At 35.7% G+C, this 22,794-nt stretch overlaps 2 protein-coding genes and 2 long non-coding RNA genes across 5 annotated transcripts; 1 reads left to right on the top strand and 3 right to left on the bottom strand.

The window, feature by feature from the left end:
* Positions 1 to 663: 663 nt before the first annotated feature.
* On the top strand, positions 664 to 3,710 carry LOC139496384 (uncharacterized). 2 transcript variants are annotated; one of them, XM_071284959.1, is made up of 3 exons: positions 664 to 847; positions 1,489 to 1,710; positions 1,804 to 3,710. In XM_071284959.1, exons 1-3 carry the CDS (start codon positions 700 to 702, stop codon positions 3,615 to 3,617), a joined length of 2,184 nt encoding a protein of 727 aa, XP_071141060.1. In that variant the 5' UTR covers positions 664 to 699; the 3' UTR covers positions 3,618 to 3,710. The 2 variants fall into 2 exon arrangements, with proteins under 2 accessions (XP_071141060.1, XP_071141059.1); XM_071284958.1 differs by having other exon boundaries at positions 1,489 to 3,710.
* A 12,619-nt stretch (positions 3,711 to 16,329) lies between these two features.
* On the bottom strand, positions 16,330 to 16,743 carry LOC139496388 (uncharacterized). The gene is made up of 2 exons (XR_011657643.1): positions 16,590 to 16,743; positions 16,330 to 16,378 (listed from the first exon to the last, which is right to left on the bottom strand). It is a non-coding gene; the product is annotated as an uncharacterized lncRNA (long non-coding RNA).
* A 1,552-nt stretch (positions 16,744 to 18,295) lies between these two features.
* LOC139494643 (uncharacterized) lies at positions 18,296 to 19,279 on the bottom strand. The gene has a single exon (XM_071282803.1). The coding sequence runs from the start codon at positions 19,277 to 19,279 to the stop codon at positions 18,296 to 18,298; it is 984 nt and encodes a 327-aa protein (XP_071138904.1).
* Positions 19,280 to 21,081: 1,802 nt separating this feature from the next.
* LOC139496387 (uncharacterized) lies at positions 21,082 to 21,506 on the bottom strand. The gene is made up of 2 exons (XR_011657642.1): positions 21,342 to 21,506; positions 21,082 to 21,130 (listed from the first exon to the last, which is right to left on the bottom strand). It is a non-coding gene; the product is annotated as an uncharacterized lncRNA (long non-coding RNA).
* Positions 21,507 to 22,794: the final 1,288 nt, after the last annotated feature.

Raw genomic sequence — 22,794 nt, 5'->3', positions numbered from 1 at the left:
ACAAGAACGAACAGTTATACTACTATACGATCACGTGTCCGTGTGACAATTTATTGAACATCTGATTTGAACAATTCAACTTAAAAGACAGTTTGTGAACATTCGAACATTTGAACTTTAGAATCTTTCTTGACTTTGTAATGACATAATTAAATATATGTATCCAACACTGACTGTATTACAGAAGTCACGATTTAGTTAGATGTAAAATCTGTATAACGTGGTGATGCCGAATAAAACCTGTAATCACTTTTGTATTCCTTGTCAACTAACCACTGAATATTTTTCATTAGTGCTGGATAAAAGTTGGATACACTTTTTGAGAGAGAAAAAATCCTCTTTGGTTAACCCTGGTTCATCAATCTTTCAATTATACAATGATGGCGTTGTTCAAAGAACCACGTGCACGATTTAATACCATAAGGCCAATAGGTTTATATTTTGAATCATTATGTGATACAATACGGTAAACAATATAGTTTCTTCAAAGAAGGATTTAAAAAAGTACAAAAATATTTAATTAGAAGAGCTCATTATTTATTTTTCATTTAATGAATGGCTGTCATAAGTCATGCTAAACTGCGCATGCTCAATCAAGTTAATTGTTCTGAATACATCATTTCTACAGCAGAGAGTATAAATACATATCGTAGCCGTCGTATCAGCACACAGAGTTACAATCGTCAAACCTCAGTCACCATGGCTTTGTTTACTTTTCTGTTGTTGAGTTTTGTGGGAGCTACATATGGTGGTGGAAACGGCGGAGGGTACATTGTTGTGTTTGGCGGCGGAGGTGGGGGTGGCGTTGGCAGGGGATTTGGTTTTGGATCTGGCGGTAGTGGTCGAGGTTAGTAGATATTACAGTATTTTTGTTTTTAACTATTTTTACGTTACCACCATATTACACAGTAATATATGATCTAAGGTTATGGCCCAGGATATGATGGTGGAAACGACAGATGTGATAGCGTTTAGTATGGAGTCAGCGGTAGGGGCACTAGAAACAAAGTCATCATATATACCAGGATTATAAGATTAGATAAATATGACCATATCAATGATAATTCATGTCAGCACAGAATTAAACGCCACACGTAGTGGCATCGACCCAGTGGTTGTAAATAAACTTATAGATATAAGGATTAAATTTGTATTTGCACCAGACGCGCGTCTGAAAGAGGAGTAGGAGGGAAAAAAAGGTAAGATCAAATTATAGTAATTCTTTTTTTTAAATGTCAGAACTTAATTAATAGTCTGTTGCATAACAAGAAAAGTTACTCTATGGAATACCACGTATAACAGGATCAATAGTCCTTATAAATTATTTACATGCATCATGTGTACTCACAATTATAAAATAATAACTTTTGTAATGTAATTGAGCAAAAATAAACGTTTGTCCTCAATTTGTTCATCAGCATAATACCTTTTTTTGATGAATCGTTTCTATGTTTCCCTGAAATTCAAATTTTAAAATTTTACTTCAAGGTTATGGCCCAGGATATGGGAATGGAAACAGTGGCAGTTATTTTGTTGGGTATGGCGGTAGCAGCGGATATGGATACGGAGGATCAAAAGTAGGTTATGGCGGAGGAGCTGGAAATGGTTATGGAGCTGTAAATGGCGGAGGAGCTGGAAATGGTGGTGATGCCGGAAATGGAGGTGGAAATGGAAATGGAGGCGGAAATGGATACGGAGAATCAAAAGTAGGTTATGGCAGTGGAACTGGGAATGGTGGAGGAGCTGGAAATGACGGTGGTGCTATAAATGGAGGTGGAAATGGAAACGGAGGATCAAATGTAGGATATGGCAGTTATGGAAATGGAGGCGGATATGGATATAGAGAATCAAAAGTAGGTTATGGCGGTGGAGCTGGAAATGGTGGAGGAGCTGGAAATGGTGGAGGAGCTGGAAATGGAGGAGGAAATGGAAATGGAGGTGGAAATGGAAATGGAGGCGGATATGGATACGGAGAATCGCAGGTAGGTAATGGCGGTTATGGAAATGGAGGAGGATATGGATACGGAGGATCAAAAGTAGGTTATGGCGGTGGAGCTGGAAATGGCGGAGGAGCTGGAAATGGCGGTGGTGCTGTAAATGGTGGTGGCAATGGAAATGGAGGTGGAAATGGAAACGGAGGCGGATATGGATACGGAGGATCAAAACTAGGTTATGGCAGTGGAGCTGGAAATGACGGAGGAGCTGGAAATGGCGGTGGTGCTGGAAATGGAGGTGGTGCTGGAAATGGAGGTGGAAATGGAAATGGTGGCGGAAATGGAAATGGAGGCGGATATGGATACGGAGGAACAAAAGTAGGTTATGGCGCTGGAGCTGGAAATGGTGGAGGAGCTGGAAATGGTGGAGGAGCAGGAAATGGGGGAGGAGCTGGAAATGGCGGTGGTGCTGTAAATGGAGGTGGAAATGGAAATGGAGGCGGAAATGGAAATGGAGGCGGAAATGGCAATGGAGGCGGATATGGAAATGGAGGCAGATATGGATACGGAGGATCAAAAGTAGGTTATGGCGGTTATGGAAATGGAGGAGGATATGGATATGGAGGATCAAAAGTAGGTTATGGCGGTGGGGCTGGAAATGGCGGAGGAGCTGGAAACGGCGGAGGATCTGGAAATGGCGGAGGAGCTGGAAATGGCGGTGGTGCTGTAAATGGAGGTGTTAATGGAAATAGAGGCGGAAATACAAATGGAGGCGGAAATGGAAATGCAGGCGGATATGGATACGGAAGAACAAAAGTAGGGTATGGCGCTGGAGCTGTAAATGGTGGAGGAGCTGGAAATGGTGGCGGAGCAGGAAATGGTGGAGGGGCTGGAAATGGCGGTGGTGCTGGAAATGGAGGTGGAAATGGAAATGGAGGCGGAAACGGAAATGGAGGCGGAAATGGAAATGGAGGCGGATATGGATACGGAGGATCAAAAGTAGGTTATGGGAGTTATGGAAATGGAAGAGGGTATGGATACGGAGGATCAAAAGTAGGTTATGGCGCTGGAGCTGTAAATGGTGAAGGAGCTGGAAATGGTGGAGGAGCAGGAAATGGTGGAAGAGCTGGAAATGGCGGTGGTGCTGGAAATGGAGGTGGAAATGGAAATGGAGGCGGAAATGGAAATGGAGACGGAAATGGAAATGGAGGCGGAAATCGAAATCGAGGCGGAAATGGAAATGGAGGTGGATATGGATACGGAGGAACAATAGTAGTTTATGGTGGTGGAGTTGGAAATGGCAGAGGAGTTCGAAATGGTGGAAGAGCTGGAAACGGTGGTGGTGCTGGAAATGGAGGTGGAAATGGAAATGGAGGCGGAAATGGAAATGGAGGCGGATATGGATACGGAGGATCAAAAGTAGGTTATGGTGGTTATGGAAATGGAGGCGGAGGAGCTGGAAATGGTAATGGTGCTGTAAATGGAGGAGGAAATGGCAATGGAGGCGGATATGGATACGGAGGGTCAAAAGTAGGTTATGGTGGTTATGGAAATGGAGGCGGAGCTGGAAATGGCGGTGGTGTTAGAAATGGGGGTGGTGCTGGAAACGGAGGTGGATATGGATACGGAGGATCAAAAGTAGAATATGGCGGTGGATATGGAAAAAAAAGTAACTCATACTAAATATGTATAGCTTTACAGTACTTTATATGATTTAAATTTGACTGATTTTTAAAAAAGCTGATAACAAACTTCAAATAAAATCATATTGACTTATTTTTCTCTCAAATTATCAGTGCCAAACACGAATTATATTGTCAAGACAAGTTTTCCTGATTTTCTGACATCTTTTATTGATGAAACTCAACAACACAAAGTTTAAAGTCAATGCGTCATAATCGATAAAACTTCACAACCTTAAAACAAGACAGAAACTATTTCACATTAGCATCATTTAACTTGCATGACTATGCACAGTGAATAAATGTATGATCCCTTTTTAGTTTAACAAATTTAAGCCTTTAATCCTTTGGTTGGCGTTTGTGTATGTGTTACAAATTGGTTTTTCGTTCATTCTTTATACATGAATTAGGCCGTTTGTTTTCTCTTTTGAATTGTTTTACATTGTCATTTCGGGGTCTTTTATAACTAACTATGCGGTATGGTCTTTGCTCATTGTTGAAGGCCGTACGATGACCTATAATTGATTATATTAACTCGTGTGCCGTACTACTATTACACAAATCTAAAAAAAACCAATCATTATTACAAGGTAACAGGTGAAACTAAAAGAAAAACAATTCGAAGTTGTATAGTGTCACCATGACGGTTGACCAATGAAACGCTAATGTTTTATTAATCTACATATGCACGTTGCGCATTTCTTTTATATAACCTTAGAATACAACTCTTACTGAATAAATACACTTGTTTTATTTTGATAATTTACTCTCGTGAAATTTGAATAGTGAATGGTTGTTTCGAACAACAAACGATGAATGCATATGTTGGGAGTTATAAGCAAAATAGTCGGGGGAAAACAAATTAAATCAATTATTCCAAATCAGCGAATTAAACTTTCTGATTTACTCGTAGAATAAGTATTATGAAATAAGGAAGTTAAAAAAACACATTTTTGATATTTAAGATCGATTGGCTTTTATTATAAACGAAAATAATAAAGATTTCTTTTTTTTAATTTTCTGTTCAATTTAGAAAAATATATCAGTTTTCAACATGATACAAACATGACAAACTTAAGATAAAAAAAAATGAAGCGTAACTGTAAATTCAGATATGTTGCGTGAATTGCATTTTTTTTTTAAAATGCGAGTTAATTATAACGATTTCCGAAACCGCCAAACAAGCCGCTTACAGATCTATGCTTAAGTTATAGATTTCATATTATTGCGATACCAATGCATTCGCAATATTCATGTTAATACAAACTTCGCAATCACTTCTCAATTAACTCAATTTGGTCCTTCTGTTAAATACACATATAAACTTGCTTGGTGATTATTGTCAAATTCTGTGATAGAATGGCGTGTTGGTTAATTTTCCAAAGTACTTTATAAACAAAGCACAAGACGCTCATTCACATGTCAATACAAACGTGTGTGATGTTATGGTAGCTGTATAGAAAAACATCCAATAAGAATTGTTAATATATTGCAAGCCAATTAATGATACTCGTCATAATATCAAACCGTGACAACCAATACGAATGCAATCAATTTTCTATACAAACAACTTTGAATAAATGATTTAATTAACTATGAGACTCTTTAAAATATGTAGACTGCCATACCCTTATTTTCACTTTTTTCTATTAATATATTTATTTTGTTTTTTAATACATCGTCGTTTGGAAATATACTGGAAGTTGATGCGACTGACATATATATATATATAGGAAGATGTGGTATGGGTGCAAATAAGACAACTCTCCATCCAAATAACATTTTTTTTAAAGTTAACCATTATAGGTCAGAGTACGGCCTTCAACTACATAATTATTTAAGTGGACGACAGCTACTGTACATTTGATAACTGACTTAGGACAGGTGCAAACTTTTGCAGCGGGATTAATGTTTTAATGATACCAAACTTTTCCCTCTTTCTAAAACAAAAGTATTACATTAGAACATAGAAAAAGGTAAAAAGATTAGCTAGCTATATCATGTATAAAACCAGGTTTAATCTATCATTTGTCTACATATGAAAATGTCTGTACCAAGCCAGAAATAATTGTTGAATGATGTTTATGTAGTTTGAACTTCTCTCAGCGACTGAAGTATATTCTTTACCATATCTTCCAATAAAATCTTCAACTACAATTTCTATTATATCTACTTGACACAATATTGATATCAGACCCATGTCCGTTTTCTACAGCACCGTCTCCACTTTCAGATCGATATCCTCCAGCTCTACTTGTACCAGACCTTCAACTATAACCTCTATTTTCTCTACTTGACACAATATTGATATCAGACCCATGTCCGTATTCTACAGCGCCGTCTCCACTTTCGGATCGATATCCTCCAGCTCTACTTGTACCAGACCTTCAACTATAACCTCTATTATCTCTACTTGACACAATATTGATATCAGACCCATGTCCGTATTCTACAGCGCCGTCTCCATTTTCGGATAGATATCCTCGAGCTCTACTTGTACCAGACCTTTGATTAGGTCATCTACCACCTTCACCGGGTAAAACAATAATATCAGGCTAAACACGGAATCCGTTAGCTCCGCCATCGTTTCCCTATGCATCTCCTTATCTATCTCCACCACCATATCTAGATCTGAATTCATATATATCTAATATAAAAAAGAATATGTGGTATGATGACAATGAGACAACTGTCCACAAGAGACCAAAATGACACAGACATTAACAACTATAGGTCACCGTACGGCCTTCAACAATGAGCAAACCCCATACCGCATTGTCAGCTATAAAAGGCCCCGATATGACAATGTAAAACAATTCAAACGAGAAAACGAACGGCCTTATTGATATAAAAAAATGAACGAAAAACAAATATGTAACACATAAACAAACGAAAACCACTGAATTACAGGCCCCTGACTTGGGACAGGCACATACATACATAATGTGGCGGGTGTAAACATGTTAGTGGGATCCCAACCCTCTCCCTAACCTGGGACAGTGGTATAACAGTACAACATAAGAACGAACTATAAAAATCAGTTGAAAGAGGCTAAACTCATCAGATGGACAAACATACAAGTGGATGTTGCCGGGTACTTGTACATCCCGACAACAAAAAGACACTAGGAACAGATCTGAGAGTACTCGCAGTTATCTGTCAGCTAGTTCAAATCCATTAACAAATAATAGAATGCCGGGTACTTGTACATCCCGACAACAAAAAGACACTAGGAACAGATCTGAGAGTACTCGCAGTTATCTGTCAGCTAGTTCAAATCCATTAACAAATAATAGAATAATCATTCATCTAAAACTAAATATCAACTCCATATCAAGATTCTACTCCATATCTATATCCACCACTATATCGAGATCTGCATCCTTACCCAGATCGTTCTCCATATGCATACCAAGAACAACCTCCATATATATATATCCACCATATTATAGATCTCTGCTTTCATATCAAGATCTAGTCCAAATAATTATGACGTCTGGCAAGTCTATTTTTTTCTGGGACGTCTTCCTACGACGTCATAACGCTGAAGCTATTTTTTACTACGTTTATAGTTTTTTTGTTTTAATTTTTAACATTTTCATGTGTGTGCTTTTTAAAGCTGACCTCGTGTTGTTTCTTGATTGATAGTTGTCCAAATGGCAACCAATATAAATCCGAAAAAGTGATTACATCATGCTACACTTCTTTACAGTGAAAGGGAAGTATGACCCAAACGATAACATTGTATGGAGTGAGCCACTGAACTTGATAACATTTTCGGAGTTTAGCGTCGTACGTGTAATAGAGAACGTCTTGTTTGCCATAACAAATCAAAGTTTTATTGCTTTTATTGAAAAAGTAAGCACATTGACCCAAAGTTTTTTTTCTTTTGCAAATCATCAAATAACATACTAAGGACGATCCGCCAAATTTTTATGACTTATGAATAGACGCAAAAATATTGTCAATATATTCCTCTCACTTATAGTAATATAAATTCGAAAGATAATAACTTGGTTTGAAATTGAACTTGTTACAAGAACTGGGTAACATGTATCATTGGGATATTTTACAAAATTGATGGTTCAGTTATGACTGTTCGTTCAAAAGTTTGTTACTTTTCGTAAAAGTCTTTAATAATGAAATTTGATTTCGTACGTCCAAAAGAACCTGTTGAAATCAGTGATCTTACATGTCTTATTTTTATTTAAAGATAGGGAATATCAATTCTCATTTTCTGTTTTAATTATGAATACGGTGATAAGGTTTTTTTGAATTTTCAAAGTTCACCAAATTCTTGTTAATCGATCTATTTTTCAAAGTGCTCGGTAAATTGTCTTATAAAAAACTCAGGATTTTAATTTGTGTGTTAGTTATGATACTGAGAGAAACATATTACAGTGACAACCATTTTTTATTATCAGTTGCATATGTCAAAGCATAGTGACATTCCCTGTTTCTATTTTCTGTTCTATTTAACTTTAATCGATTATATATATTTTTTTTTCAGAATATATATCTCTCATACATGTCAAATCCAATTGCATTTCCTTAAGGTTCATCATAACAAACGGACAAATATGGCTGTATTTACATGCCAAAAATTACTCTGAGTACAGACTTACCTGTGGAGTTGGAAAAGTTTTAATGCCTGGCATCCACTAGATATAATAAAGTTAAATGCATTTTGTGTTTCAGAAAGATAAAATCTCTTTTAGATTTTGATGGGCATTTTTTTTCCTTCATGCAAAAGGTGTGAAAATTAACTAAGTTGTGGTACAGTACAACTATGAGATGCTCCCTCAGGTAAACAACGGGTTTGTATTGTTTTGAATGATTGTCCTTAATTGACATGGACAACAGGTATCATCACAACTATAGGTGAGTTAAAGAGTTTATCTAAGTCAGTGAGTGGACAGTATCAAAGTAATTCAGGTGTTTGTTTATTTTTACACCTTCTGCAGAAAGGAAGAAAAATGCCCATCAAAAACCAAGAAAGATTTTATCTTTCTTAAACCCAAAATGCATATAACTTCTATATATCTAGTGGATGCTAGGCATAAAAACTTTCCAAACAGCACAGGTAAGTCTGTACACAGAGTAGTTTTTGAGTTGAAAATACGGCCATATTTGTCCATTTGTTATGATGAACCTTAATCAAATAAAAGACGAATGCAATTGTCACTTTCGACAATCAAAATTTGACAGATGGCCATTCAATATCTTGATGTTAAACAAAAACGGTGTGTAACATAACCACCAGCGTGTCCTTTTAAAGAAGAATGATATTGACCCTAATTGAATCTTGCAGTACGAAGATTGACGAGTGATCCAGTGTATCATTACAGATGGGTGCAGTCCTAACCTGCACAGCAAGTTAAATTGATAGCCAGTCATTTGGACTGGTCAAATGTAATCTGTGACCGGATTTAGGACTGCTCTGACCAGTCATAAGACTAAAATCTAGTTAACTTGAAAAGCGGACTTGGTACTAGGATTGTTTCTATTTCTGACAAAAAACTTGGAAACAGGTCCGCTATTGATATAAGTTAACTTCAAACCAGTCCTGTAATAAGTTAACAGAAGTGCTTACATACACAATGATTTATCATATTCAAATGTAAAGGTTTTAAATGGATTTTTAAAACGCAACATAAGCATTATCCAGACAGAGAAATGTATCAATGACACAAGACTTGATAATGTGGACAGCTGTTTCCTTTGTACAATAGAAATATATGTCATTGTTAAAATTGATTAGAGTGTAACCTCTGATTGTTATACTTCAGTGAAACAAAAGGAAGGCTAAACAAGCGTATGTGCGGTCATAGATCAGACATTAACTTCAATGCAAGCGACATTCTTTACAAGAATTTTAATCAGCCTGATCATTTCATCGTTTCTATGACAGTTCGCATTATCGAAAAAATAATACAACACTAAAAATCCTCATGTTGCAACGCCTCTCCTTGGCCAAAAAGAGGACTACTGGTATTAAACAATTGGGAACTGCTACATCATATGGTTGCAATGACAAAATTGATGGTATATGTATTCTATGTACTCCTTCGTGTGACTCGGTCACAGTGATGGATATTTTTTACTCTACTCCTCGATGTGGTCTGCATTGTGTCTCTATTAATGACGTGTTGCCATTTATACAAAAACCATTAGGTATTCATCCCATTCACATGAATCTTTATTCATAACCCCTTTATACTTCATTTTCTGTTCAATTTATATTTGAAACCACTGTTGCATACCCTTATTCAAACCAATACAAACTTACAGCTATAATTTTGGATATTGAAAGTCACTGACTTTTCAAACCAGTTTTGGAAATAATGAAAACGAGAAAATATCTTTTCTAAATCTTTCCTTTGCCAACAAAGGTTTCAATGGCGTCAACTTATGCAATATCCTTCATCATTAATTAGTTCAACCGCAAATACCTCCTTATTTCAAAGATCATTCTGTACAAATTTTTGTTTTTACCTAAACAAAACCTACTGCAAATAAATTTTTAAATTACAAATACATTTTGCAGGATTTCAATAATGACGACTTCAAGTCTAAACCTCCTGATTAATGTGATTAATGTGATTGCATTTGTGCTAGTTCCTGATTCCGGCTTGTCACGTTATTACCGGTGACCTCAACATTGTCAATAACACTTCCCCGAGTAATTTTTTATCGAAAGGTCCTACATATCGTGAACCTAAATCCATCAATTGGAAATACAACTTCACAATTTTGATGGATTCAGTAGAGGATTATGCCAGGCAATGTGCATAGCGTTAGAAGGAAGACGTAGACACTCTTTCCGAATGTATTAAGACTGTGAGGTCATTGACACAAATCAGAATTCAGAAACTGAATGGGTCTATCAATGTTTATGCTACCTACGTCAATCTTTAAAGACCAACATGTTGCAAAAACTTAGCCTACCTCCGTGACAAGTATGTTGTTATCCCCGCAGATAACGCCCAATACAACATCGTTTTTGTGTGTAAAACTCATTACATTGACTGCTTGATAAACGAATGAGTTATTGACAATTCACTTGGAAACTCAACATATACCCTCACGACACTTACCAAAGAAAAAATTCTTGATAATCATAGATCTGTTCTATGTTCCTTATTTCTTTGTTCAGTTCGATAATGATGGAAGGTTATTATGACTAAGGAAGACTATCAGCTATGATTTCTGACACACTTTGTCATAATGGCCAATCAACTCATGATGATGACCGTAAAATTTCTTGACTGATGACATTAATTTGATTGATTCATATCCCTGTCTTTGGAACTTTTGAGAAAACAGTATTCCTCGTTCAACAAAATTAACGTACTTTGATCTAGCTCTAGAGTAACGTATCAATTGAGACACATATACTCCATATGCTGGTGCCGCTAGGATTTTGATGCACTGAAATGGAAAGTTGACTATAGGAAAATTAAAATGATCGCGTTTGTCATAAATTTTGGTATTCAACCTACCATCAGTAGTCATTTCAAGAAAAAAAGAGTCTAAATATGAAGCCGATTTATCTTTTTCGGCAACAATGGAAGTCATGTGACTACCATATTTGGGCATTTTTTGGGTCATTTTTTTCTTCAACCGAAAACACTCTGAATCCTCAAAAAAGTAAAATGAATGTATGCTACCAATACCAATTGTGTATACTTTAACATCAGTTTAATTTTTTGTCTTAATTTCCGGAGAATCTATGCTGAATTTTAAATATTTGATGAGGCTTTTTAAAAACTATCATAATATTCAAAGGCAGTTCAATATTTGTCATTTCAAAAATCCAGATGTTAAGTGCATGCCAGAGACTGGCAACCATCGGACAGCTCCAAAATAAATGTTCTATGGTCTCTGGTCCTTCTTTACAAAATGTACATTTGTTGTTACTATTTATTTTCATCTTGTAAAGTAGTGAATTAGTTCCCAAAATTCTATGGATAATTTTATATTGGAACCAGCAAAGCTTAGTGCTTTTACTATATTTTGTACACGAAGTGTGTATTTTTACCAGTTAATACCAGTCATATTAAGATGGTTCTCCCATTTTTCCTTTGCAGGAAATGTAACATATTTTTCATTCAATACTTTGTACATTTCTATTGAACCTTTTTTTGATTCAAAAAAGATTCTTATGTTAAAAGGTAGTATTGCATGAATTTTTTTCTCCTTTACTTCAATATTAATCGTGTTTAACCACTCATTAAGCGAGTGCGCTATTCCATAATAATGTAAAATATATGGCCTAAATTGATATAATTGTTGGAAATTTTGAAATGACATAACTTTGCCCTGGTCATCTAACAAATCTTGCACTGTCCAAATTCCCGCATTTGCCCAGTTTTTATAGTAGACTCTTGAACCACCAATTTTAAAGTTTTCCCATAAAGAATACGATAGAATTTCAGCAATACATCTTGGTTTTCTAATTTGATTAAGGGTTTTCCAAGCATCAAAAACCTCTTGCCAACATTTATTTGATGACCTTTTAATAGGCCCAATATAACTTATTTCAATAAAATTTATTTGCTCCACAATAGAGACTAATCTCACCCACTTTGAATTCGAATTATACAGACGTCTTACCCATGTAAGTTTTAGTCCCTGAATAAATGCTTTTACATTTAGCATTTTTAAACCACCCTTATAGTAATCTTGACATACAAGATCTCGCTTGACCTTATCTGGTTTATTATCCCAGATAAAAGCATACATTTTATTTGTTAAATTACGTAACATATTCTCATCTGGACATGGGCTAGATAGAAAAAAGATGATTTAATTTAGCTATGACCAAAGTTTTTAAAATGGTAATCTTTCCAAAGGGGGTGATATACTGTTTTGACCATTTTGTCAAAGTGTTGTCTTTATTATCTAAAACTGGCCTAAAATTTAAATTAATCATTCGATCTAGGTCGACTGAAAACGTTATTCCAAGTAGCTTAAATGTACTGAAGCCCCATTTCAATCCCCACTTTACACAAATTTGATCCTGGATATGTTTTTTGCTACCTATCCCAATAACACTAGTTTTTTCTATATTAATCTTAAGTCCCGAGATTTCAGCATACAATTGGAGAACACGAAGAGATGCATCGAGCGATTCTGGCGAGCCATCTAATATCAATGATGTATCATCCGTATATTGAGAAAGTACAAATTCTGTATCATCTATAGTAATACCCTTTATCTGCCTACTATTTCTTACCAAAATGCCTAATATTTATGCACATAGCAAGAAAATATAAGGGGATACAGGATCTCCCTGTCTACAGCCTCTCTCTATAGTGAAGATTTCTGACAGACAACAGTTTTGTGTCACCGCAGCTGTTATATTGTTATAGAAGGTTTTAACCCAGGATATAACGGATTCACCAAAATTAAAATATCTTAATGTATCATAAAGAAATGACCATGATATGGAATCGAATGCCTTCTCAAAATCAATCAGCAAGAAAATTCCTGGAATAATATTTTCTTCAATAAAATGTAAAATATCATATATTAAACGACAGTTATCGCCTATATATCTACCTGGAACAAAAACAGTTTGATCCGAGCTTATTAATTTTGACAAAACAGATTTTATTCTCTCTGCTATACAGCTTGATGCCAATTTTTATGTAGAATTTAGTGGAGTAATAGGTCTCCAATGTTTAAGAAATTGTTTTGGTTTACCATCTTTTGAAATACATGTAATCACTCCCTGCCTCTGGTTGACAGTCATTTGGCCCTTCCCATATCCAAAATTTATAGATCTAAGGACAAATTTACAAATATCAATCCAAACAAATATGAAAAATTCTGCAGTGAAACCATCAGATCCCGGACTCTTGTTATTTTTCATCCTCTTTAATGCTGCAGTTAATTAAAAAAAATAAAATATTTCCCTCCAATAACTGCTTTTTATCCTCGCTAAGCTTCGGTATCTCGTCATAACAAAAGTCCCGGGTTATATCAACCTTTTTCAAACAATCTTGTTTTCTATAAAGTTTTTCATAAAACACCTTTGTCTGATTTAAGATTTCTTTTTGTTCTCCCACTATAACACCATTTTCTAAAGTAAGTTTTTGAATAGTCTTATTTATATAATTTCTAATCTCTAGATTTAAAAAAAAAATTGGTAGGATTTTCTCCTTCTTCAATCCACTGACTTCTTGGCCTAACGTATTGTCCCTGAACCTTCTTTTGTCTATACATTTTTAGTTCTGCTTTTTTCTGATCAATGTCTTCCAGATTTTCTACTGTTAGGGCATTTTCTTCTAATTGTTTTAATTTTGAAATAATTTCATTTTTAATTTTTATGCCCACCTTTTTTTTATAAGAGGCATATGAAATAGTTTTACCGCGTATTTCTGTGAGTAGAGTTTCGAAATAGAACTGGTTATCAACAGTAAATTTAATTTCAGAGTTGTCAATATTTTGTAAATTTTCATCTATATATATCTTGACAGCATATTGTTCTTTTACTATACTTATGAGATTTTTTATCTCTTTAACATAGTCAGTATCATGAAGAAGGGAATTATTAAACTTCCAAAGGCCTCTGCCTTTTATAAATTCATCAATCTTGAAAGAAAAGACCACATGTGAATGATCAGACCTGTAACTATTATCAATTTTAACATCGCTAACAAAGTGAAAAATATTATCAGAAATCAGAAAAAAATCTAAACGAGATTGTTTAAAGGTTTTTTTTTCCTCCAAGTAAATCTTTTTAAATTTTCTCTAAATGGATCAACTAGATTAAAGTCATCCATTAGCTGTAATATTTTCTCTAGAATTTGGGTTGTTGATATAAACATTATTATAAGTATCAAGATTAAAAATTTTAATGAGGTTAAGACCACCACAAAGAATACAAGATTGGTTATCAAATTCCTCAATAATGTCTGCCACCTTTTGATAAAAGAAAGGAGTGTCTACATTTGGCCCATAAATATTTACTAAGGTAATTCTTTGTTCTTTAATTGTAATGTCCAATCCAAGAAGATTTCCACCCTCATCTTTTTCAACTTTATGAATTTGAAGATCAAAGTGTTCATTAAAAAAGATAGCCACACCTATCTGATTGGATGTAAATGAGTTGAAAAGGCATTCTCCCTTCCACTGATTTTAAATATTTAATTCATCTTGTTCTGTAAAATGTGTGTCCTGAAGATAGTATATATTAAAATTCTTTGACTTTAAATAGTTCAAAACATCTCTCCGTTTCTCCTTTGTATAAAGACCTTGACAATTATAAGAAATTATTTTAAGAATATCACCCTTCATGCATGCATTTAGCTTTATCGATATATATAACTCTATTGATGAGTGAGTATACATGAATATACCATGAAATTTGTAAACTCATGGGACTTTTAGAATTCTTTACCTTTAAAACTATATTTTTTTTCCAGATCTGTGAAACCTTAAGACATATTTGTAATTTACAAAAATACATATATATGAAAGCATAAAATACAATAGCAAGACAGAGTCCAACATTAAAATCAAATACTAAATCTGCACTCTGAGACATTCACTGTTGTTGTATAGGATATTCACTCTAAATGGTCTAAGGGAGATAACTCAAAAGAAATTTTATTAAATACATTGGATTCAGATGGAAATTTTATTTAAGCAAACTCAACAGTGAATATCTGTATAGTTCATATTATGTACATATTTTGAAAGATTATTTCATTCCTATAATTTCATATTACATTTAAGTTCCTTACTGTCATTCTTTCCAACACACAAAGACACTTTTCCATTATATGTGGTTATGGCATAAAAGAAAAGATCACATAAGAAGTACAAGTATACAAATGTCCATTGTTCTGCCTTCAAATCTGATCCAGTCAGATTTGTCAATATTTTTATCATAAGATGTTGTCTGTCTAACGCGTTCATTCTTTCTGAAAACAGTTTTAGTTAAGTGAACTTTATACAATCGAAATAAGCCTTAATATATCTTAAGAACTAACAGAACTATCTAACAATCGAACACAGACTGAACATCCTGAGTGTGTGTATGCTTATCATATTAATGAGCTAGTTTCAGCAAATATTGTGCAAAACTTACTACAGTAAGGTCATTTCATTATAATGTACATGTTCCATAAACACAAACAAGGAAAGATAATTTTAAACAAGTGTCTCATTCTTAATTTGGTATAAACATCACTTTAAAAGTGGTCTGTGCTTTACATATTCTAACTTCAACTGAATTTGATTAAATAAAGTAAAGCATTTAGCAACCACAGCATTAAGCACAATATAGCAGTTTAGAATAAAAGTAAATAACTAGCAAGAGCAAAATTATAAATAACTATATAAGCAGCAGAGAATAAACATATAAATTAATAATAAAAGCAAAATTTCAACACAGCAAGTTGGAAAATGAGTATATATATAAAGCATAATTAGCATGTACATTTATAAGTGTCTGCCAATATATCGCAGGCAATCAAGCAAGAAAGCATAGAGGGCAAGCAAAACTAAAGTAATTAAAAGCAAAAAACAAATGAAAAAGAATCCAAAAAAAACCAAAAATAAAATATTTGCATAAATAGATAAGAAAGCTGATATGAAATTCCCCGTTCTATACTTACAATTTGGTATCAATTTAATAACGGTATCTGTAATGGCCTGACCATTAAGTATAACCGACGATTGGGCTCAAGCAGAAAAGACTATCAGGTGCTGATACTTTAATCAAGAGTCAATCTAACAAATGGTAAAAAGCTGAAAAACAAATAAAATACAATTTTATAATGTGTTCAATTAATGTTATTAAAACGAAATGTCAAAGGTAATAGATAGCACAGTCCGTTGAATCCGAGAAAATGTTGTACTTTCAAGAGCAGTTAAATTTCCAGTGTTTCACGGAGAGAATGTTCAAATATGTATAGAGTAATTTGAAGGCTTCAAAAACAATGTTGTAAAGTTAACTCACTCTGTGGTTAGCCACGAATTGTGTCCTAGATGACGTTTGTCCTTTGAAAAGTTCTCCAGAACTGGTATGACCTTGCAATGTTCGGTTTGAGATCCGTGTGAGCAGGGGAAAGGTAGCGATGATACGATGTTTTAATGTTCTTATGAGGTTAAAGATGAATGATCCTCCTAGATTGGAACACATAAATAGAGTAAGAATATAATCAAACGAACTGTATAAATTACGGAACGGTGTAACAGAATACTCCCCGTCTGATGTCTATCTGATATCACTTTTCCATAAGCTTTTCGAATATATATACAAGATTTACACAAATGAATTAATCCCAATATAAATTGAATATATACAGGTGAAATGTCCACTATTTCGTGTGAGAAATATCAGATCTCAACGATTTTTCACTATAAAGGTTCCTAATAAGTACGTTCCACGTGAAACTGGTAAGGCACAGTTTTTTGTCCTTTAGAAGAAGGGTGTCTCGGACGACATTGTTGTGTTCTGTAGAATGTTCTATTACTGCTGTATCGATAATGGGAACTGTTTTCTCCAACGTAGTTAGACGGCGATGACGATCGAAGATAGATCGAAGTATAACAAGAGTTAGTAGTTGGTTGTCTTCCGATTTGGCGATATGACACATCTTTGTGAGTATCAGACGAAATTAGGCGTTTCGTCATAACGTCCAATCCTGCAGATCTAGTCGCTCTATCTGTAGAGTGGCGTCCTCTATGTTTGATTTTGTCGTAGTAATGTCCAAGAAAAGGTGTTACTCTGTGACGATGTCCAGATAAGACTACTGGTTCCTTTTCACTTATATTCAAGTCAGATTTGACAAAACTGCTTCCTCCTCGTAGTAGACGTTGCTCATGCAATGGCAGATTGAGATTGGCAAGAGGTCCTTCTTTCGGAATAGGTTTGTGAATGCTATTGATTTCCTCTCCATGAACTTTAGGTTCTGTTGATTTCGGATTGAAACTTTCTTTATCTATAGATTTTTCTATAGAAGTCACAGATTTTGCTTTTAGTGACGCGAGTGATGTCCCTTTAGATGAATTTGTGCGTTTAACAGGCTTGGTACTAGGTCCTGTACATTCAAGGGATTGCATTGAATGCGATTTAGCGACCTTGGCATTCAAATGAAAGTTTGTGTCGTTATACTGAACAACAATAGGATTCTTGTCCTTGACGACTATTTCCGGTCTTGAGGCAAGACGTTGTTCTGATTCCGTGATTGAAACGTTAGTTATCTTTGTGTTGACTTGAATAGGAGAAGTTTGCTTGTCAATGTATGTATTTCCAATTATGACCCAACCAAGTCTCAACTTTTGGGCAAATGGAGTTCGGGATGGTCCTAGGCGTTGTTCAAGGACGTGGTGTGCCTCTATAAGGTCCCTTCCAATAAGGAGAAGAATTTGACAACGTTCCTCTATTGGTGGAATGCTTCCTCTGAGTTCTTTCAGATGAGGATGATGCATTGCAACTTCAGGAGTAGGAATTTCGTCTCGATGATTGGGAATATTATTACATTCAATTAATGTAGGCAGATCAAATCGTACGTCACTATGTACAGATTTTATGACGAAATCTTTTCCTCTTTTCCCGGAAGTAGCTACTCTGCCGGAGCATGTCGTAAGAGAGTAGTTTTCAGGTTTCTCCCGAACGTTAAACAGACTGAAGAATTCAGGCGAGGCAAGAGACCGGTTGCTTTAGTCGTCAATAATGGCGTACATCCTGATAATTTTGTTTGTCTTGTCCTTGTGGTACACGTCCACAGGTAATATCTTGGCATAAGATTTCTCGCTCTTATGATCTTTGTAGATCTCTGTGCAGATCGAACTTACAGAGGTTAACTTTGTTTCAACTGACTCGGTCTGCTCCCCGCCGTAGGCTTGTCTGGGTGAGCTAAACTGGTAACTTTCAGATTGTTGTGGTCTAGTGATGTGAAGTGCTGTGGTATGTCGTTCACTTCCACACTCGTTACAACTGATACTTGCGTTGCAGTCCCGACTTCTATGTGTGGTTGACTCACAACACTTGTAGCACACATTGTTTTGTCTTAACAGTTCCTTGCGTTCCTCGATTGGTTTGGCTCGGAATGCTCGGCATTCATTCAAGGTATGCTTTGTCTTATGTAGGATACACAGATTTTGTTGTTGACTGCTGTCTTCAGTTTGCTGTTCAACAGCCGTCTTATGGACGTTGACTTTAGAGTACGTCTGAGGTGTGAACCTTGGCGTAGAGTCTTTTGTATTTGGTGTTACTTTTGATCCAAAGATGAACCCAGGATCGTTCTTAATTTTGCTCATTTCCCTGATGAAGGCAGAGAATTCTGTGAATGGTGGAAAGGCAACTTCATATTTGGACTTGTATCTTGAAGCCCTTGTTATCCACTTTTCTTGGAGTCCGTATGGTAGTTTTTCCACAATAGGATTTATACCGGACGAAGAATCGAAATAAGCAAGCAAACATCCCAGCTTGGGATTTTCCTTGTGATATTCGATTTCTGATAGAATATCAGACAAGTCATAAAGACGTGCGTTATCTTTGTTCGTCAAGGTAGGAAAATTGACGAGTTTACTCGTGATAGAGGCTTCCAACATTTCTGGAGCACCATATCGCTCATCCAGTCTTTGCCATAACCTCTGTAAGCCTCTAGTAGGGTTGTTGGCATTTGATGCCCCAATACTCATGGCATGTTTACCAGACTCTGGCCCTAGCCACTTTATCAGTAGGTCTATTTGTTCCGAGTCAGAAACTTGTAATTCGTCTATGACGTTTTTGAAGCTAGATTTCCATGTATGGAAGGATTCTGCCTGGTCATTAAAATTTGTTAGCCTGGAGAATAATAGGTCTTTGCGTAAAAGAAATCTAGTTCTATTACGCCTTGTTTTGGGTGTGAAACAGGGATCTCTTCTATGACGCCTTGATTTTGGTGTAAGACAGGGATCTTTTCTGAAACGCCCGGTTTTCCTATGTTAGTTATTGTTCCCAGATCTGGGAATGCATTAACATCTGGTGACTTAGCACGTGTAGGCAAGACCTTAGGTGTTTGTGATGGCAAGTTCAGTGCCACAGATGGCACGAACGCTGGTGCTTCATGACTCAGCTCAATTTTAACAGGAATTTGTTTTTTCTTTTGAGGTCCTGTTACTTCCTTTACAGCAGTTGATACAGGAAGTTTATTGACGAAATCTTGCACACGCTGGAGCAGGTCTTCCTTTTCGTCAGGGAGATCGCTAAACGCTTGGCTGTCATCGTATTCCAGGATACGAGCCTCGGCTTCTGCGGCTGCAGCTTCTCTCTGTGCTTCAAGAAGGTTAAATTTGGCTTTCAGCTCGGCTTTTTCACGGCTTACCCGTACGGCTTCTTGTTGCATTTGAGCCTTCCTACGCATAGCCTCTTGTTCTAATTGCACTGTTCTCTGTGCGGCCTCCTGTTCTAGTTGAACTTTACGATGAGCGACTTCTTGCTCCATTTCTGCCTTTTTACGTGTGGCTTTCTGTTCCATTTCAATTTGTCTGAACAAGGCTTGTTCCTCTAACATTGCTTCCTGTTGTAGGATAAGGGCATGTTTTTCGATGAATGCTATCTTAGACTTTGCAGCCTCTGCCTTGGCACGCTTTCTCCGTGCCAAACTTGACATGTCTGACACGTTAGAGCTACAGCTGTGCGAGGTTTTCTTACCCCTTGAGGTCTTTGTTTTAGTTGATTTGGCCTTTGTTAGGGCTAGGCGATGCTCGTGTAAAGAGTCCATGGCCAGTTCCACTTTGGACAGACGGAGATCCAATGTAAGGTTACATGCGTCTATGTCTTTTTGACTGTCCAACGTTCTGGTCCTTTTTAGAAAGTCCAGACATTCGTCTGTGAGCCTACGATAATTTGTACAGGCTTTTACAAGATTGTCCTGGGCTGTTAAGACTTGCTGAAGTTCATTGGGAGGTGTGGTAATTTCCAATAACTGGGTCGTTATATCTGACCAAAGGACCTCTAATTCCTCACAGAACTTGTTACGTTTTTCTGTGTAGGCTCCTTTACCTTTTTCGGTGAGATCCCGTACTCGCCTAGTCTCGGGATTTTCATCTAAATGTGTGGTATTAGACGGATTTTGTAAGAGTTCTAGATCTGGGACATTTCCCTCTGGGGCATGTATTTCTTCTTGTTGTTCCACATGACTTGGATCCATGTTGACTCAACGTTGTTGGGTTGCTGCCGAGTACGCACAAGCTGTGTTGCGTAGTGTCAAGGTAACAGCTACGAACGATGCTCCGTTGTATTTCCTGTTCAGGAGATGTGTAGACAAGTTGTTGTCAATTTACTGTACGTCAAGGGATGACGCGTACATGCAGGGCTCAACAGGTAGGTTGTTATGTAGCTGTATAACTAACGTGGAGTGGCGTTATCTGTGAGACACAACAGGCAAGTTGTAGACTTTTTACTGTAATGGCCTGACCATTAAGTATAACCGACGATTGGGCTCAAGCAGAAAAGACTATCAGGTGCTGATACTTTAATCAAGAGTCAATCTAACAAATGGTAAAAAGCTGAAAAACAAATAAAATACAATTTTACAATGTGTTCAATTAATGTTATTAAAACGAAATGTCAAAGGTAATAGATAGCACAGTCCGTTGAATCCGAGAAAATGTTGTACTTTCAAGAGCAGTTAAATTTCCAGTGTTTCACGGAGAGAATGTTCAAATATGTATAGAGTAATTTGAAGGCTTCAAAAACAATGTTGTAAAGTTAACTCACTCTGTGGTTAGCCACGAATTGTGTCCTAGATGACGTTTGTCCTTTGAAAAGTTCTCCAGAACTGGTATGACCTTGCAATGTTCGGTTTGAGATCCGTGTGAGCAGGGGAAAGGTAGCGATGATACGATGTTTTAATGTTCTTATGAGGTTAAAGATGAATAATCCTCCTAGATTGGAACACATAAATAGATTAAGAATATAATCAAACGAACTGTATAAATTACGGAACGGTGTAACAGAATAGTATCTGTGAAAATATGATAAAGAAAAATGTTATACATGTATTTAAACAATAGATGAAAAAGAAAATTGGTCAATTCTGTTTAGTATTCATTTAGCTAAATTACTGTATTTTTTTTTCTTAGGTTAGGTCTATAGTTTGGTATTAAAGAATTATCTTATATATACATGTAAAAAAAATAAGAAAATGTATATTTGATGTTGCTGTGAAAAGTCACTTACTTTTTTATTACCTCCCATTATGAGGCTTTTAAACTCTTTAAATTCAGCTGATGCCATATTAATATTAATATGTAATTTGAATATTCTTGAAATTATAAGAAGAGTTGCTATATTATTCTGCTTACTTTCAAATATTTTCACACACTTGCAACTACATGTAAACAGTTGCTGCTACATGTATATTGTTCATCTATGTATGACACCGGAGTTTAGTCGTAGATATATGGTTCGTTTCTCAAAGTTATTTGAATACTATATAAAATTCATATCAGGTGGTCATGAAAGTCAAGCGTAAATAACAAAACGCTTTCAATAGTCATGATAGTGTAAATGTAAGTTAACATTGACATCGTATTGATTTGCAATATCATTGAAAATCGTAAATTATGTCGTTTTTTATACTATATTATGTTTACACGCACTGCATTAACTGCATATAAACATATCTAACACATACATAGTGCCTCTTGTTTGCTATCTTATTGACATTTTTTTAGATAAGGCAAACAGACTATCCTGAATCGCTCGAACGATGTACACATGACTTTGTCAAATATGTCAAAAACATATAGTCTCATCACCTCCTGGTAATTATTTCAATACTTTACGCTATAAAATCTTTTATTTTAAAACTAATGTATCAAACGCCTCTTCCAAGAACTATTACCTGATATAGAAAAACCCTTTGGCTACTACCTGAACTTCATTCCTCTAGGGATTTTCTTGTGAGAACATGTGTTATACTAAATAAAACATGCCTGTGTAGATAAAATGACCAAAAAGAAAAGAATTTTGATCGTAATTCTTTCTATTTCCGTTGTCCGTTTTTGTTCCGTTTTTACGTTTCCGCCGTTTAGCATCACCCGACAAATGAGGATTTGGATTTCAAATTGATGCCAAATTTGCTAGTCTAAGACTTCTGAAGTTTAAATGATTTGCAATTTTTCAATTCCTTTTTATAAAAATATGTAAGCTATGAGTCGTATGATTA

Source organism: Mytilus edulis, chromosome 11 (genome assembly GCF_963676685.1).
Source record: "Mytilus edulis chromosome 11, xbMytEdul2.2, whole genome shotgun sequence".
NCBI lineage: Eukaryota > Metazoa > Mollusca > Bivalvia > Mytilida > Mytilidae > Mytilus > Mytilus edulis.
The sequence above is the reverse complement of the archived record's forward strand: the minus strand, read 5'-3'. Positions and strand labels throughout refer to the sequence as shown.

Bases quoted from the DNA above. Each gene is read 5' to 3' on its own strand.
- LOC139494643 (XM_071282803.1), bottom strand. From the start codon at position 19,279: ATGAGTATTGGGGCATCAAATGCCAACAACCCTACTAGAGGCTTACAG.
- LOC139496384 (XM_071284958.1), top strand. From the start codon at position 700: ATGGCTTTGTTTACTTTTCTGTTGTTGAGTTTTGTGGGAGCTACATAT. The intron at 848-1,488 runs GTTAGTAGATAT...TTTTACTTCAAG, and splicing joins ATCTGGCGGTAGTGGTCGAG to GTTATGGCCCAGGATATGGG.